General features: G+C 33.5%; 1 protein-coding gene across 2 annotated transcripts in view; it reads left to right on the top strand.

Annotated features, from left to right (window-relative positions):
- The first annotated feature begins 3,072 nt into the window (after positions 1 to 3,072).
- Positions 3,073 to 18,356, top strand: part of LOC134232725 (multiple epidermal growth factor-like domains protein 11) — a 32,321-nt gene continuing 17,037 nt past the window's right edge. For both annotated transcript variants that reach the window (XM_062714713.1, XM_062714712.1), the window contains exons 1-7: positions 3,073 to 3,167; positions 10,583 to 10,810; positions 12,071 to 12,325; positions 12,583 to 12,717; positions 13,452 to 13,589; positions 13,717 to 13,848; positions 15,389 to 15,526. In XM_062714713.1, the coding sequence (XP_062570697.1) occupies positions 3,095 to 3,167; positions 10,583 to 10,810; positions 12,071 to 12,325; positions 12,583 to 12,717; positions 13,452 to 13,589; positions 13,717 to 13,848; positions 15,389 to 15,526 (1,099 nt within the window). In that variant the 5' untranslated portion in view covers positions 3,073 to 3,094. The remainder of the gene's footprint in view (positions 3,168 to 10,582; positions 10,811 to 12,070; positions 12,326 to 12,582; positions 12,718 to 13,451; positions 13,590 to 13,716; positions 13,849 to 15,388; positions 15,527 to 18,356) is intronic.

Raw genomic sequence — 18,356 nt, 5'->3', positions numbered from 1 at the left:
AATGCATTAATCTTTTTATGGATTTTACATTTTCATTTCATTTATCTACAGCTAGCCTCTTTCCACAATGAGCTCTCTACTTAATACACATCTACAAGATATGATGGTGACAATATTATTAAAACATTAGCAATGCTATACCAGCTTTTATCTTTTAGAGTTTTTGGCCTGTTAAAAAGGAACGTGGTTTTAGGTTCTATCTAACCCTGTGGATACATTTAAGTTCAATTTTTTCTGTATCTTTATCCAGTCTCTCTTCCAAGGGATCTGATTTCTCTTCATCTGTAGTCTGATGTTCGTTATTGACTCCAATTCTTTCTCTTCCAGGGTGTCAGTCTTTTCAGTTTCTTTAGTCGAATTTCCTATCAGGAATTCTTTGACTTTTTTTAATCTGTACTCTTTTTCATTTTTTTCATTGATATTTTTCTGCCCTTTTTGCTCTTGCATCCACTGATCGTTTGCCAAACTTTCATTGACAGTTCTTCAGGGTAACAATCCAACAAAGTGGCTTGAAATGTAGTGGTCTGCCATCATATCTGGCCTTGTTGTTGTCCAATGCTGCCTCGACTATATAATCTTCACCACCACTTTCCAAAAGCTTATGTACATCCAAGGTTAAAAACTTCTTTCAGCACCAACTTTTACAGGATGTGGAACACAGTCATGAGGGATTTCAGTTGGACAAATCTGAAGAACATCCTCAACTAAATGCAAAACTGTATTCTAGGGTAATGACTGGTACATTGTCTCCTTAAAAACATCTTTTGAAATCCTTTTAGAACAGTTATGAACAATTTGTGACTTTTTCATCTAAGGGTTTACATGATTAAAGGACTTTAAATGCATTTGCAAAGAAATGTTCCGTATCTGATAAAGGTATTTTCAATTCAATGATATAAATCTACCTTTTACGTCTTGGATTTTATTGGCTTCATTGCAACTTTTTAATGTGTCTTGTTTACATCATCTTCATCAAGAGAACATAACTAGAATCCTCAGACTAAAGAAAACAAATCATATTCTGCCTTATTTCACATTCCCTTGTGTTACCTAAAACTTCCTTTGTGTTACCATTTTTAACCATCATATATTTTTAGCACTTCATTATTTATTGTTAGTGAATTGCAATATCCCACCACATTTGTTTTCTGCAATACAATGAACGCAATTACCACTCCATATGCGATACGCTTGTTTCATTTTTCTATCTTTAATCCTTGCTGTGTCCCTTGAGTAACTGAATTTGTCTATGGTGTTACCATAGGTTACTTTAAAGAGCATAAAAGGGGATATGATTGCATTACATAATGAATTTTGATATTTCAATTTATTCAAAAGGAGTAAAAGTTGTATATTTTCCTACAGAAACAAAAGAACATGCAAGAGTATATTAATAACATAAATATCTAATCGTTTTTACATCTATTGTGTTACCAAACATTGTCCTTTGTGTTACTCAAATTATTTATTGAATTAATTTATAGCTCATGGAAACATAATATGAAAAATAAATGCCAATTTGATAAAAATATTTCTGTTATTTTATATTGTAATAAACTTTACACAAATGTTGTATTAAAATTGGCAATTTAAAGGGTTTTTTTTTCAATTGGTCCGCGGAGTTACCCAATTCTGTCCTTTGCATAACCAAGACTGCAAAATCATATGATTTTCAAATGGTAAAAACATTTAGTAAATAATTTGGCATTTAAAAACAAAATTAGTTACTGGTTAGTTTTAAATAATGGAGGAAAATAAAACATATGACTCCAGCTTTCATTCTTTTTAATTATTTTCTATGTAAATTGTCCATGGAGTAATTAGATACGTCCTTAGAGTAACTTTTCTTGCAGTAACAAAATGGACAGTAACACCAGGGAATTATTATATAAATAATTGGAAGTATAAAAGCAATGACTGACTTATGAACATAAAGCACAGCTCCTAGATAATAGGTATTTTGTTATAAACTTGCTCAATGCATCAAAGAAATGGCAAATTAATTTATCATCACAATATCGAAGTAACTCCTAGGACTCAAAAATAAATTACTCTTGCAATCAAACTTGCCTTCAACCACATATTGTGCCTATGGTATAAAAGAGCTGTGTTAAGTGTCTCATGATATTTTGGCGGGAACAAGACCAAAAGAGGGAGGCTGATAGTGAAGAGTTTCTTTAGGAAAGATAACTGTTACAGATAACTTTTATGTCCTGGTTACTCCAAGGACACGGCAAAAATAACACACACTTACCATTAAAAAAATCATATTCTTACTCTTTTTCAATCACATTTTAGCATGCATTTAGACAGTATTAAACATGTACAACACAATAAAGGTCAATTTACACTGCTTAATTATATGTACTACACCAATAATTAGAGTTGAAGTCAAACATCCGGCGAAATCACAAGCAATTCTCTTTAATTTTACTCAGGTTGAAGGACTTTTTTCAGCATTCAAGTCAATTTTTAATCGCACTTAATTTTTTTCTACACTTATAGATTGTTGTTAAATTCATCGGGTAAAAAAAGATTTGATTTTTATTGCAAAATTTTCAAAAAAGCTTGAATAACAGGAATTTGGACATTTTTTGAAAATGACCCACGTGTTGAATAGAAAAATACTTTCAGCTTACTTCATGGATTTTTTTTACATCTGTATTTGTTGAATAGATGAATGGTTTTAGCATATATGACATATTTCAAGGACAGACGATGTAATCAAACTTCAAAAATCAAGAAAATAAAACTTAAAGCCATGTTTAAAGAAGTAAAATAAATGTGCATAATTATGACTCTTCTCTTTTTTGTACAGGTATCGGCTTAGGAAGGGTTTGAAATTCGTATTATTTGCCTAAAGGGGATTCAGAATTATGCTGTATGAATTCAATAAAACTGAAAATCATATGGTATTGTGCCCTAAACCCCTGGGATCCGCTTATACCGTACAGAATTATGATGGCAAGACCATACCTTATAAGTAATCTTAAAGCAATCTTAGAGATCAGCTGGTGAATGACGTATACAATATGATGTAAGAGTACTGCATATATATATATTATTTTGTGTGTGTGTTAAACTTCCTGTTAAAATGTATAAGGACCTAACCATCATGATTTCTGTTTGTGTGATTTTGTCCGTTTTTACTTTAACGAACGCATACGGTAAGATTTCTGTTCCAAGCAAAATGTTGATGCTTTTTAAGTAACTGACGGGCTATTTAACGCATGGTTAATTTTGATTATAACATTTACGATAATGCTGAAAATTAAATAGTTTGTGTGAAAGCATTCATATTTAAGAAAGCTAATATATTAATCAATTATCTTTTTAATTTACTTAATAATGTACATGTCATCCAAGGTATTGTTTATCAGAATGTTCATTTACTTACTTACATGTGACATGCTATATTCGAACATTTGACAATGTACCACATGGGAGACGGAGACCATGCAGAAGCCTGCAGCACTTTTTTGGTGCGATATTACTTTCATGTCATTTACTTTACCATAATACAAAGAACAAAAGGCTCATGGGCCACATCGCTCACCTAAGAAGCTTTGACCATGGGATTCTTAACCAGATTTCCCCCTTGTAATACCTATTTTGACCCTATTATACCCCACGGGTCATATATAATTTGAACAATTAAAAATCTACATAACCCCAGGATGCTTCCACCTAAGTTTCAGCTATTTTGTCCAACTGGTTCTTGAGAAGAAGATTTTTAAAGATTTTTCCTATATATTTCTATGGAAAACTTCATTGTCCCCGCCCAAACCCTGGGGGGTCACGATTTGAACAATTTAGAATCTACACTACCCCAGGATGCTTCCACCTAAGGTTTAGCTTTTCTTGCCCAGTGGTTCTTAAGAAGATTTTTCCTTTATATTTCTATGTAAATCTTTGATTCCCTATTGTGGCCCTGCCCTACCCCGGGGGTCATGATTTAAACTATTTAGAATCTATACTACCCCAGGATGCTTCCACATAAGTTTCAGCTATTCTGGCCCAGTGGTTCTTAAGAAGAATATTTTTTATGACCCCACCCTATTTTTGTCTTTTCTTGATTATCTCCCCTTGTGAGAGGACCTGGTCCTTCATTTTTACAAATTTTATTCCTCTTAACCTAAGGATGCTTTGTACCAAGTTTGGTTAAATCCATGTGGTTCTTGAGAAGTAGTCGAAAATGTGAAGAGTTTACAGACGGACAGACAGACGAACGACGGACAAAATGTGATCAGAAAAGCTCACTTGAGCCTTCGGCTCAGGTGAGCTAAAATTGTATTACCACTAATACCCTTTTTGTCAATTATCAAGCATTTAAAAAAGGACAGTAGGATCTAAAATTTTAACGAATATTAAAAAAAGGGGTACAGGAATTTCATTAATCAAGGTCTTCCTACATAAAGAAAAGAAATATAAAACATACTAGTAATGAATAAATGCAATATGCAATTAAGTTTATGTACAATCATTATTAATATGCAAACGGTAATATTTTTTTCAATAAGGTACATTATATTTTATTACAAATGCATGCATTTTACAAAGTAAGATTTTGTATTGATTAATTTGGTAAACGTGATGACTATAACTTTTCAATGGTCAAACAAGTTGATGAAAAAAGAATATCAAACGTATCTTTTAAAGTCATCATGAAACATATGGAGATAACGAACAGTATTCAAGATCAAAAGTCCATAAAGTAATACAAATACAATAGGATCAGAGAAAACACTGACCTCCAGGTGCCACGAAGGAGTAAACATTCCCTGCCGACCGGTCACACTCGCCGTGTGATCCTTGTCGTGATCGGGAAATAACGGAAAAATCCGTCGTCAATTCAGTGTATAAATAATGGACTAACAATTAGTATAAAAACGTCAGTCAGCATTTGACTCAATAATAAACTGTATTTGCTGACTTTTAACTATCATATCTATATTGCATTCCGAAACTTCATAAAAATCCTTACAAACAAAGATACAAAGCGGGTTCAAGTAAATGCTTAACTAAGCCTCTTTCTTTACTCCTCACTGTAATATTAATAGTAATGAAGGAGAGACTTCAAGAGTACTGTGCAACAATATATTCAAGAAGTAGTGTAAATCAGATGTTGATACTCATAAACTTTAAAGAACCTTTGGACAATTTGAAATCACAAGATTTTACCAAAATCAACAGCTTAAAAACTTTCGGCTTAATTTTCTACTTAATACACAATCATTCCCCACGATAAATTAAAGTCCAGGCCTTTTTATATCATCGACAGCTGCTTTTTCAATGAAAATGGAAATCATACATTTACTTACTTTGTCATTGGTCATTTGCAAAATTATTTTAAAAACATTCTGGTTGTACACTCAAGTGCTCTGAAATTGACATAAAAAGATGCTTGAGTTTCTGATTGACGATATCTATGTGGTGTTTGAAGACCAGGTCTTCCAACAATCTTTAATTTATTGGAGTTTTCAATAAGTTGGGTACCAATTGCGCTCCGTTATAAGCAGACCTATTTATGTATTCATATGAAGCAAAATTTGTCCAATTTGTATACACGAAAAGAAGAAAGCACTTGCCGCGGTCTTCAACTCGACATTTAGATATATCGACGGCGTATTGTCAATTACCAATGGTAATTTCCATTCTTATGTCGATACGATATATCCTGGTGATATTGAGATATAAGATACCAGAGTCTGACACATCTGTTTCATATTTGGATATTTTACTATAAAAAAACGTTAATGGTAATCTAACAACCAAGCTCTATGATAAATGTGACGATTTTATAACTACTTCCCTTACTTATGCAGCAATATACCTTCATCACTTGCATATGGAGTTTATACATCTCAGTTGATTCGATACGCAAGAGCATGCTCTACATATGAACAATGTGTCCATAAATCTATCTTTAATTATGTTCCCCAAACGAAGTTGGGAAACATATTGTTTTTACTCTGTTTCTTCTTATTATTATTTTTCTTCTTCTTCTTCTTCTTCTTCTTCTTCTTCTTCTTCTTCTTCTTCTTCCTGTGTACTTTTTAGTCCGGGAGTGATCTTGTTAAATTTCATCTGATGTAGGTAAAACCTTTCTAGGGTCAGTAGACAGGTTATGTAGATTTGCGGAATCAAGGTCATTTTGCGCGCACGTGCTTGCGAGAGCGTGCACGTGCAACACGTGAAATGACCAATATAGTAGATACAGCCGTAACTTTTCTATTTTTTGATGAAATGTTTTGAAACTCATAATGTGATGATATATAAGTAGTATAGATATGATGACATTGTCAAAATAGCAAGATCTCACGCGCATGCACGTGCGCTTCGCTCTGATTGGCTGAAACTAAAGTCTCAATATCTTTCTTGTTTTTTGACAAAATCCTTTGAAATTTGGAAGATATTCATACACTATGAAGATGTACAAAAGGATATATAAGAATTATCATGAAATCATGCGCATGCACGTGTGCTGCAATCTGATTAGCTGAAACTTTAAATGTCTATATTACTCTATAACTTTCTGAGTTCTCAACAAAACGGGATGGAATTCAAAATATGAATAGGTATAATGGATTCCTACATTGTGCTTTTATCAAATTTGAATGCAAGGACATGCATGCATGCATGTGCGTGCGCGAAATACGCAAAACGACCAATATATTTGATAAACGGTAACATTTATAGTTTTATGATTTTTTATTGTTAGTTAGAATAATGGTTTAGACAACATGTCGTGTTCATCTTGCATGTGATTGCACGTGCGTGCGCGTGCAATGCGTTAAATCACACATAGTTGATATCATTGTAGCTTTTATAATTCTTTTACGAAATTCTTCAATACTGAGCATATTTTTTTTTTAAGTCTTAAGGAATTAAGCACAAAAAGGGAGTTGGGGAGCGTTTGGGGAACATCTGTAACGGTCCCCGTTACAATTAACACTAGTTATCTTTAGGAATGGTTATATAAAGTGTAAAGCTATTGATGTTTGGTAATAACTTAAATATTAACATACTTCGAGCATACTTTATACAAACTACACTGTTTTTGTTTTCTTAATTGTTTGACTCGCGTCTATATTTCTTTGCTAATAAGACCGGTACCATTACGTAGATAAGTTTAAATGAATTAAGAACTGGACTAAGACAAACAATGGTTAAACCTTACAAAAAAATTTATTACACTGAAAATTTCATTTTCCAATAATGTATAAAAAGCGAATACTGTTCATTTATTCTGGTAGTTTATTAACGTTAACACTGAGCTTCGCTTTTCTTGAACAACCCAAATATACGTAAAAGGATAAGTGGGGGACGCCCTGTTGTTTGTAATTTATTCATTGCTGGCTGAATAATTTCCTTCTGGATTTTTTAAACACAGTTTTGTTAATTTCAGGGTTTTGAAATCAAACCATTATTCAGAAATATGTCCTTATTTTGATTGATGAGGGTGCATTACTTTAAAATCACGAGGGGGGCATATCTTTGTATTAGCTTGGTGATTATGATAATGCTCTTAAGCGAAATATTAGAAATAGCATTCGTTTTCATTTTTATTACGACTGTCTAAAATCTGTAAAAATACAGTGTGTTTTGAGTATGCATACATTTTAAGGTAAAGCGATTACTAAGACTGTGAAACACTTTCAAAATAATTTGAATAGATAGGATCTTTTTGTCCTCCCTAATTGAATTCACTAGTTCAGACGCGTACAGAATAAGATACAAAAAAATATGTACATAGATCTTTGTGAAGAGTTTTTATTACATCTCAAAATACAATGTAACCAATTTAAGAGTGGAATAATAATAATAATAATAATAATAATATATATATATATATATATATATATATATATATATATATATATATATATATATATATATATATATATATATATATATATATATATATATATATATATATCACCTTTGACACCCTGTTCATGTACTCAAGTAAATAAAAACAATTTACGAAAAGCAAGCTAATAGCTGTGACTGTCGTGATCAAAGATATGGTAAGTTCATCTCTAAGCCTAAGCCTTTGGAAAAAATATGTAAAGATGTTACTATAACCTTTCATTGAGTTCAAAGGGACTTCATCAACTTAAAATAATACTAACGTATTATTAATTTTTTGGGTGATGTACAAATAAATGAGTACTCACGGTTACATTATATACGATTAAAATTAATTTAAACTTAAATTTATAATTTTAAGAAATAAGGTATAATAGTGCTATAAGACCTTAAGACTTCTATTTTTAAATATTCATCACTCACTCAAATATAAACGAGTTTTTTAATTAGAATAGAGAAGGATTTATGGAAAAAATATCTTAAATTACATTTGCAAGCTCTATCAAATACAACATAGAAATCATAGGGCATTAAGCTTGATTTTTTTTCTTCTCATGATTGAATCTTTAATGACTTGATTGCAATTTATATGACCATTTTCCGTCACATATTGTCATTGTGAGAAGCTGGAAAACACGGACTAATCGCGACACTGCATTAAAAATGAATGGTAAAGAATCAGTAAACTAGAGTGAAATTAAACGCTTTATCAAAGCTACTGTAAAACTCGTTAAGAATCCCAAAGAAATATTCACTGAAATATGTGGAATACACAGCAGCCAATGTCTGTTTTATAGACATCTGAGCAGGTGCATAGGTTTGAATAAAGAAAATGATACCGTATAATGGGCATCAAAAATGGGCATGTCCTTGGCGACAAGGACTTACAACAACCAATGTACTGTTTGCCAAATTTCAACAAATTTCTGATGCTGTTGGATTGACTTTAATACACATAGCTTAACGTTGGGGGTAGTTTACACTGTTTCAAAAACATTTGACAATAAAAAGCTTAGTACTCAATGGTCACCCAATGTTTTGAAAAAAATAAGTGACAAACGACAGCGTGTAAGGATATCTAAACAATTACTTTTTTTTTTAAAATCAAAAATTGTAGTTATCAACGTTTTTTTTCTGAAATTCAAACAGATAATGAAACTTGCATTCATTGCTTTAAACCATTAAAATAAATTTACAAGAAGATGCACTCAACAAAAACAACCTGGGTCTTAGAAGACCAAAGAATTGCAAAAGCACAAAACAAGTTTATATGCCTTTTTTTAATATTAGAGGGCTTGTTGATTTATATAGATATATATAGACTCAACAATCGATATAAATATGTCAGCCACAGTCTTATTCGGGAAGGCAGTTCAATTTCTAGAGAAGTCTAGAAAGCAATTTAAAAAAATCGAAAGATTTATGAGAGGATGGAATCAGAATCAGGAATCCACCTGAGTAAAGGAGTTTTGGTGGTAAACAGAAAGTTTATGTTTTGTCACACCAACAATATTCACCAGATCTTTCACCAACTGACTTCTGTCATTTTCCAAACTTGATAAAACACCTTTCCGAAAGAAGAAACAAGTTCCACAAATCATAGGATCTGCCATAATCACAGTATACGAAGGGCCATACTCAAAAATGTCTTCTAAAAGCAATCAGATATTGGATAAAAATGTTACGGACATGTGATTTAATGAAAAGAGAATATTAAAGTGAAATCATTTAGACTAAATCATTGAAAAGTTTTTTTTAAGTTTTCTGAGCACCAAGGATATTATCCATTGAACAGCCCTCGTATCTAGGATTTAACTGCAGTAGTCAACATAATTGCATAAAGGTCTACTGGGACGATCTTTCTTGAAAAATTAAATCACAACCATTGTGGACTAAGACATCAATTTTCATTTATTTATCGAGAATAAAGAAAAATAAAGAGCATAATTTTTAAAAGAAAAGTCAAGGTCGCAAAAATGGGACAAATTTGACTCTGAATAAAGAAAAGATAGAAAAATTTGGAATTTTGAGAGAAAATATTTAGTTATTTGTTGTGTATTTGATTTAACTGAATATGAGGTTATCGGGAAAGGTAATCCTTTTGCAAAGATTAATGGAAATTTCTATACTTAGGTTTTTTTTATCTTAAGGATACATGCTGCTCAGCCAAAACGATAACTCTTAGAACTAATATCTATTCTTTTTTAAATCTCAGATTGAAGATATCAAAATTCTTCCATGCAAAATATTTTCATTTCGTTGTGTAGTCTAGGAAACAGAAAAAAAGATACAATAATATCCCCATAAAAGTACAAAAATTCCCTTCAATCTAGACATAGATAGGAAAAGTTACATGTATTAGCGTGATGTGAAATTAAAATGTGTGTGTGATGTCTTGCTATTAGAATATAAAATACAAATACCTGTTGCATGTACAATATTTAATGTGAAGTACATGTAAATAAAACTAAAAAAAAAACTTGGAAATAGTTTTCCAAATACCTGAATACAATTGTTCATTTTTTTTTAATCATTTTTTATGTAAATTTGTTGAAATAAATATTGCATAGCTTCCGTATAATGTCCTTAATATGTGAAATTATAGAGATTTTTTAATTTCCAAATAACTTCTCTTTTTCAAAACCTGATGATCGGACTACATCAAATATAATTGCTTTCCATGACCGCAGTACTTCTTCTCTTCTTTCAGAAAATTTAGCATTGCGTAGACCTACAGGACAAAGCACAAGTCACGACCCTTCATTCAGTGGTTCTGTAAAAGCAGTGGATGGAATGAAAACCGATCTCTCCTATGGCGGAGGACAGTGTAGTGTAACGAGAAATGGGGAAACAACTGCCACGTGGTGGGTCAACCTAGAGGGAGTACGAGGCATTGACTACATAGTCATTTATTACAGAACTGACAACGTCGCTTGGAGTAGGTACAATACTAGTAACTGTAGATTTAAAATGTTTTCTTATATATACATATTATATAATAATTTATTGAGAAAAAGCGGTAATAGACTTTGATGAATAATATTACTATCAACTTAGTTCATCATAAGAGTATATGTATTTTTTCAATCCATAAATACTATTTCTGGCTCTTCGACATTTAAATTTGGCGAATAAAAATTCCAGATGTTGTAATTAAAGTATAAGTCACATTATCCAACGATGGGGTTAACGATGAGAAATCGATGCGTTTTTTGATGAAAATGGCGTGGTTGCCGGCCGGGCACAACTAGTGATCGGACGGTGACTGATTCTTTTTTTGCGAATCGGTAGGGTCATCGGTAGGAAATAATTCGTAGTTAGAATTCAGCGATGTCTCCAACGATGCCTTACATCGCTCCTTATCGGCAACCCATCATTAACACATCTTTCAAGGATCGGCCGATGTATGGCCGAGCATCGTCCAATATCCGTTGAATCTGAGGTCATCGGGGAGTTTAGTGGTGTTCAACAGATAACGACCGGTCATCAGTCGATGTTCGACCAAACATTGGCCCGTAGTCGACCGATGTACGAACGATGTTCACCAATATATGAGCGATGTAATATACATCGGCCGATTATCCTGGAACATCATTTTATGATTAGCAATGCATCGCTGGGCCTTTGTAAGTCCGACCGGCAACCACGCCATTTTTCTCATAAAACGCATTGGTTGCCCATCGTATGCACATCGCTGGATAATGTGACTGATACTTTTAGGACTACTTGGCCGATGTGGACCGATGTTGGGGCATCGTTAACACCATGGATTACTACCGATTATCACCGGTCTACGGCTACCGGCCGAGAAATGTGACCTAGGCATAAGGTAACTAGGAGGAGTAGGCATACGATTTTGACCGATGACACCGTCTGTGAGCTCTTTCCATTGATCAGGACGACGGACCATTCAGTTGTTATATTTACATGAAAATATAGACTCAACAATCGATATAAATATGTCAGCCAAATACCACTCAATTATAGGTTATATTTGCTAACTTAATCATTATAACGACGATAGAATTTATAAAATGCTGACATTAAACGAGGTTATTGAAATCCATGTAACATCAATTTATCTGTCAGTAGACTGCCTCGGTTTAAAAACTGATCGTTCTCGATTTTCTTAAGTATCAAATGCGTTGGGAGATGTACATGTTAACACTTATAAAGATTACGATTCGAAAATTTTCAGGCCCATCAAATGGTTACACAACAAGATTTCTAGGATTCCATGTGTATATTTCGAATACAACAGACAGAGGCGATGGTGCTTTATGTTTCCATGACACAGACCACACCAGAGCTACGATACCAGCTGTCGCTAACATCAGCTGTCCTGTACACGGACAATACGTCATCTATTATAACGAGAGACTTCCGGCTGTTAGTTATCCAGCTGACTATTCCCAATATGCCTTCGCCGAGCTGTGTGAAGTCGAGGTTTATGGTAGGTTTTCCGTGAAGTAGAAAAAAACATAGAAAAAATGAATAGAATTAATCTTCACAGAGTTCTAGTTCCGTCTTCCTTTTCATATATATTACAATCTAAAAGTATATCTGAGGCCAAAAAATGTCTCGGGTCTCTCTATCATCTGATAGATCGATACTTAGCCAAGAAATGTTATTAACGTTTATCTTATGTTTTGTCCTCTGAAGATAGCAAAATGTGTGCCATGAATAATAATATTTTCACAATATTATAAGGTTGTTCCGACCCTACACACTATGGATCAGACTGTTCTCAGCCATGTCCAGTAAAATGTCTGGAGTATTGTCATATAGAATCAGGAGAGTGTTCGAAGTGTGCGCCGGGTTACAAGGGCAGATGGTGCGAGCAGGGTAACTTCTTTAAATACAGTAACTTTAATGATACATTATTATACTTGAAGAGTTTATATACGTCTTTACAACACAACCAAATTCAAAGAATTGTGTCCCTTTCGATGTATAAGCGATTGGGATTCAATAATTTATGGTCTATTTTAACTAACTATGTTTTGTATGTGTTGCGTGTCATACCTGTGCATCATGCCAATACGAAAAATTCTTTGAATAATTCTACTTACGGCTAAATTTAAGGCTTCTGAAAACTCCATCAAACGTCCACGCCAATTATATACGTAGAAAGTCTTGTCATAACTGATGCAAATGTAAAACAAAAAAAAAAAACAAAACAAAAAAAAAACGAAAGCCCTATATTTTCTAGAGTAAAAGGTGGCCATAAGGTTATAAAAGGTAATGTAAACTTAAAATATAAAAGATGAGGTGTATATAGAAGGACAAACTGGCAGATGAATTGGATTTAATGTCCCTTCTCTTTCGCGAAAGAGTTTAACATTAGACATTAGAAGGGGAAATAATGATAATAATGATAGATTTGTGTTGATATTCAACTTTCTTCATTACAATTCATTCCATCGATATATTTTTTACTAAAAGGTAAAACTGTTTTATAGAATTAAACAGGGGATGTTTTTCTGGCTTTCTTTCTTTGAAAACCCAAAAATAATCTAGAAGACAAGAATCGTGAGGTAATTAAATTGTCATAAGATCGCTTTACTGATATTTTCCAGAATGTGGAGGTGGCTTGTATGGAAATAATTGCAGTATGCTTTGTGGAAACTGTTTAAACTTGGAACAATGTCACCCAGTTAATGGAACATGCATGAATGGATGTGATGAAGGATATAAGGGGATATTTTGCAATGAAAGTACGATATACATGGTTATCACATCGTCTTGCTATATGCATGAAAAAAAAATGGATTTCAATAACGTGCATATGCCCTAATACATGTTTGAGTACTATTTGGTCATACCAAGGTTTATATCTTTCAGCCTGTGAAGATGGAGCATTTGGACATAACTGTCAGGAGACATGTAACATTACGTGTCATGGTTGTAATAGAACAAACGGTCAATGTGACACTGGATGTCAGCCGGGGTGGAAGGGTGAATATTGTCATCAAGGTATTTTGCAGATGAACCGGGACATTTGTTACTTGTTCTTTATACATAGTTTTATACATACACAGTTAAAGACATGCAAAAGCATGATTTATAATTTATGTGTATAGTAATTCACAACATGTTACATAAAATATACAAACATCTGTCTTTCAGGCTGAACATCTTTGAAATATGTCATACTTTGCCTAAATCGAAATCATTGATAGTTTACAAAAAATATATATAGTAATAAAGGTTTGCTCACGATGAATGAAAAACGAAGCTCAAATTAAACATCCATTTGGGATCCGTTACATTTTTAACGACGTTCGATCCTGATATTTAAAAAGTCTTAAACTTTTTTTGCCAAGTATTCTTTTACTTTCTATACACATAGCTTAATTAAAAATCAAATCAAAATATGGGGGTCAGTGTACTTCTTTTGGCGCTACAGTATATTTGATATGACCTTTTGGCACTGAAATTTGTGCCTTAATTAAAATTTACATCTTCGGCGTTTTCCCTTCAATATTTTTATCCAATTAAAGCATGAAACAAATGAACTCTAAGTCTTTTTTAAAAAAGACACTTTAAAATTGTGACTAAGAAAAAGGTTCAAATTCCTTCGCATAATCAGTTATCTGACCTTTCTGCACCAACAAAATCTGATTTTTCTGGCAGTGAAAATTTAATAAGCAAGAAAATTATTTAAAGTCTTAAACTTTTTTCCGAATCTAAGCAAAGAGGTCAAAGTTATCTTAAATATTTAGAAAAAGAACATAAAAAGTGGGGGTATATGATGTAAATTTTCAGATATTACTGAAAAAGTGTCAATTTTATGTTAAAATTTGCACAATTTTTTCCCGGATTTTCAGAATATATTTACTATATTTGTCATACTTCGTTGAAAGAATTCATAAGAAATAATTTAAAAGATATTTCAGAACCAGCATAACACATTTCACTGCAAAAAAAAAACAGCTTTGTGTGCAACCAGCATGGAAAAATAGGAATCTATAGCTAACAGTACTGTTATAGTTTAAAAGGAAAAATTGATCATTTTCTTCTAAAAAAAAAACCTTCCGCCACAAAATAAAGCTCCCAGTTTAATTCTTTTTGAATGGAATATAATCGCAGTTTTCTATCGAATATAGTTCAATTTGCATTGTAGAATCCAGATTTAATGTTAGAACTTAAAAATAATGCAGATTTTTTTTAAAATAAAGGACAGGACCAAAATCCGCTCAAATGCTCAGGATCGAACGTCCTTAAGTACCTACGTAATTTTAAAAAGCGTTGCAAGCATTCACAACTGTAAATGCAAGAACAAGAGGCTTCAGGAGAAAAAAAAGTTGTAAAAAGGTGAAATGCACATTTGAGAGTCAAAAAGTAAATTAATATTTTAAGTGTTTTACAGCATTTACTTAGTTTATACGTTGTTGATGAAAATAAACGTTGTTATAGTAGCTTAATTCATAGTAAAATGTATTTCTGAATTTTCAAAAGATCTTGAAGTTTAACAGGTTTTCATAACACTATTTAAAACGCACTGTTTTTTCAGCATGTGATGGTGGATTTTTTGGCCAGAATTGTTCTTTGAGTTGTGGATTTTGTAAAAATGAAGAAAAGTGTCACCCGATAAATGGGACGTGTTTGAATGGGTGTACTGCAGGATATGAGGGAATGATCTGCAATAAAAGTAAAATGAGAATTGAGAGAAATATTGTAATATATCACTTGATTTGTAAACGTAATATTATGCGGTCGTCCAGTTCTCATTCTTGTTAAATCTATGTTCAACATGTGCCTGCCAGGAAAGTTGTTCGTTTATGATTTTATTGGAAATAATATGTCAGCTTATCTAGATACGATTTTAGTAATAGCTATTATCATCATAATTTACCTGTTGTCGCTTCATGTAATATCGTAGGAGTTATAATATCGGGGAATAGAGGGTGGATTTTACTTTTCATGTTTTGGAAGCCATCATACTTTACTCGGATCGTCATTTCCGGTTTGGTGACCTATATGTATTTACTAGTAATGCATTGTTCTATTGAAGTTATGAATATGGGATCGTATTCTACTTTTTAGTTTGAGTTGTTTTGTGATTTGAAGCTACAAGTTGTTATTTATTGTTAGCATTCACTTTATAATCAGTCAGCTTTATCGGGACTACATTTGTGTACGCTAGTGTCGGTAGTTACGATATTCCTACGCTACATTGTTCTGCATATATTGTACAGTCTAGGGATGTTTTATAAACATTGAAGGAATTTATTAATTCGTCTAGTCAAGCTTATTTTATGTGTTATATTTCCACTTGTCAATTTTACATAGTTTTACTAGTTACGATGTTGTACGGTAGCTTGTGTGGCAGAAGTAGTTCTGTGTGGGAACTTGTGTGGGAACTCAGCCTCCCGTACAAGCTTTTGATTGGTTAATAGTTCGTACGGCATAATTTTATTGGATAATTCGAGTCATGTGACAGGGAATAGGAGGTTATATAAGCAAGCGCGTACTACGTTATGACAGATTTCAGCTAGTTGTATGGCGGCTATATTTGAAAGTTAAAAGAAAGAAAACCAAAACGGTGAGATACTTATAATGTTATTTACGTATATTTAGCCTAGTTAGAAATCTCCTACCACACTGGACGACCTAAACTTGTGTTTCTGAAGAATCAGCTGTTTTATATTGATGTTTACATATTGTATTGTTATGATTATGAGATGCTGCACATACAATAAATGCTGAGTATGACTGATCAACCATCTTGAGTATCATTCAACAAAGAAGCTACACAGAGTGGTGCCTGGTTGTTTAACATATTAGAACAAATTTAATTACTGGTACATCCTGACAAAAGATGCTTTATTTAGAAGATAAACTATGGCCTATATATAGATGCTGAGGATTCAGAAATACTAGCCACCCCTGGGGTAGCTTACAAACTGGTGTCAGAAGTGGGATACTAAATTATTTTAGTGTCCTGATACGAGCCCATGAGCCGTCCAGTGTGGTAGTTTAACATCAACATTACAGTCTTAGAAGATAAGATGACATAGATTTAACATTAGAATTATTACTGCTTATTTAAGACGACATAAAGAAAATTAAGATGTCAGAATCCGGTGAGTCGGTCGATCATGAAGTCGAAGTACGTGTGCCTCAGTCGGTAATGTTTGACGATGGCGGTCAAGGTGACACGTATGACGAACATCAGAAGTCGAGCAATGAGGTACTTTTAGAAAGATCGTCTCCCAGAGGAAATGAAGACAATCATGGTCCACCTAGTGCCTACAGTGGTTTTTCTGGAAGACCTGCTCCTCAGATATTTTCAAGCCCTATCCAACCTGTAAATTACACGATGAAACCTGAGTCCTATGATGGTACTGTAAGCTGGGAAGAGTACATCTCACATTTCAATGACTGTGCAGAACTAAGCCTATGGACAGAGAGAGATAAGGTTCTGTTCCTTGCTGCAAGCTTAAGAGGCCAAGCCAGGACATTTTACATGAGCTTATCCTTGCTTGAAAGAAGATCCTTTGATGTACTTACCAACAAGTTTAGTCAGCGATTTGGAAATTCGAGACACCAGAACAAATGGTTAGCTAAGCTTGAATCACGCAGACGACAACAGGGCGAGAGTGCTGCTGCTCTAGGTGATGATATCCGACAAATGGTTCAGAAAGCTTACTGCAATTTAGATGAGCAAGCTCAAGAAATTTTAGCCTTAAATCACCTTTACAAGCTGATAAGTGTCGAGATGAAGTGCAGATGTATTGATAAAGATTGTCAGAGTATTTCAGAAGCCGCAGACATAATTGACAGATATGAAGCCATCCTTGGTGAAAACTACGACAAAAAGAAACAACATGCTAGAGCTGTGAAAACAATTGATGAGGAATTCAATGTTCCCCAAGCTGTGCCGGTGTCCAATAAGTTAACATCCCCTGCTGCATCTAGATGCAACGCCCCTGATTCATCTACAATTATACAAGAAATCAGTAACAGATTGGACCGTTTGGAAAGAGCTAACAAGAAGCTTTCCCCTCAGCTCTGTTTCCATTGCAACTCCCCTAAACATTTCATCAAAGACTGTCCTTATTTGGACAAACCAAGACCTGGGCAGAGAAGAAATCAAGATGTACAAAGGCGACAAAACTACCAACAGGGAAATGGGAGACCATCAGCCTTGTAGGTCGACAACTGGTGGATAAGCCAAGACCTAGTCCTGATGACTCAAGGGGGGTGGTTTTAAATAAAGAGAAAAAAATCTTAGACAATGGTTTCCATATTACTGGAACATTGGGTGTGTTGGATGTTAATTTTTTATTAGACAGTGGTTCTACTGCATCACTTTTGTCACATGTTGAATTTCTGAAGATCCCAGAGGAGTCCTGTCCTGTCCTTCAACCCTCAAATATATGTGTGCAAGATTTGAATGGTCACGCATTGTCCGTCCATGGTATAGGAAAGTTTTACATTTATCTAGAAGATGTTCCACATGCAATTGACTTGGTGGT

The sequence above is a fragment of the Saccostrea cucullata genome, unplaced genomic scaffold, assembly GCF_032062105.1.
Source record: "Saccostrea cucullata isolate Sc308-1 unplaced genomic scaffold, CSIRO_AGI_Scuc_v1 ctg366, whole genome shotgun sequence".
Taxonomy (NCBI): Eukaryota; Metazoa; Mollusca; class Bivalvia; order Ostreida; family Ostreidae; genus Saccostrea; species Saccostrea cuccullata.
Note: the sequence above shows the minus strand (reverse complement) of the source record. Positions and strands in the feature narration are given on the sequence as shown.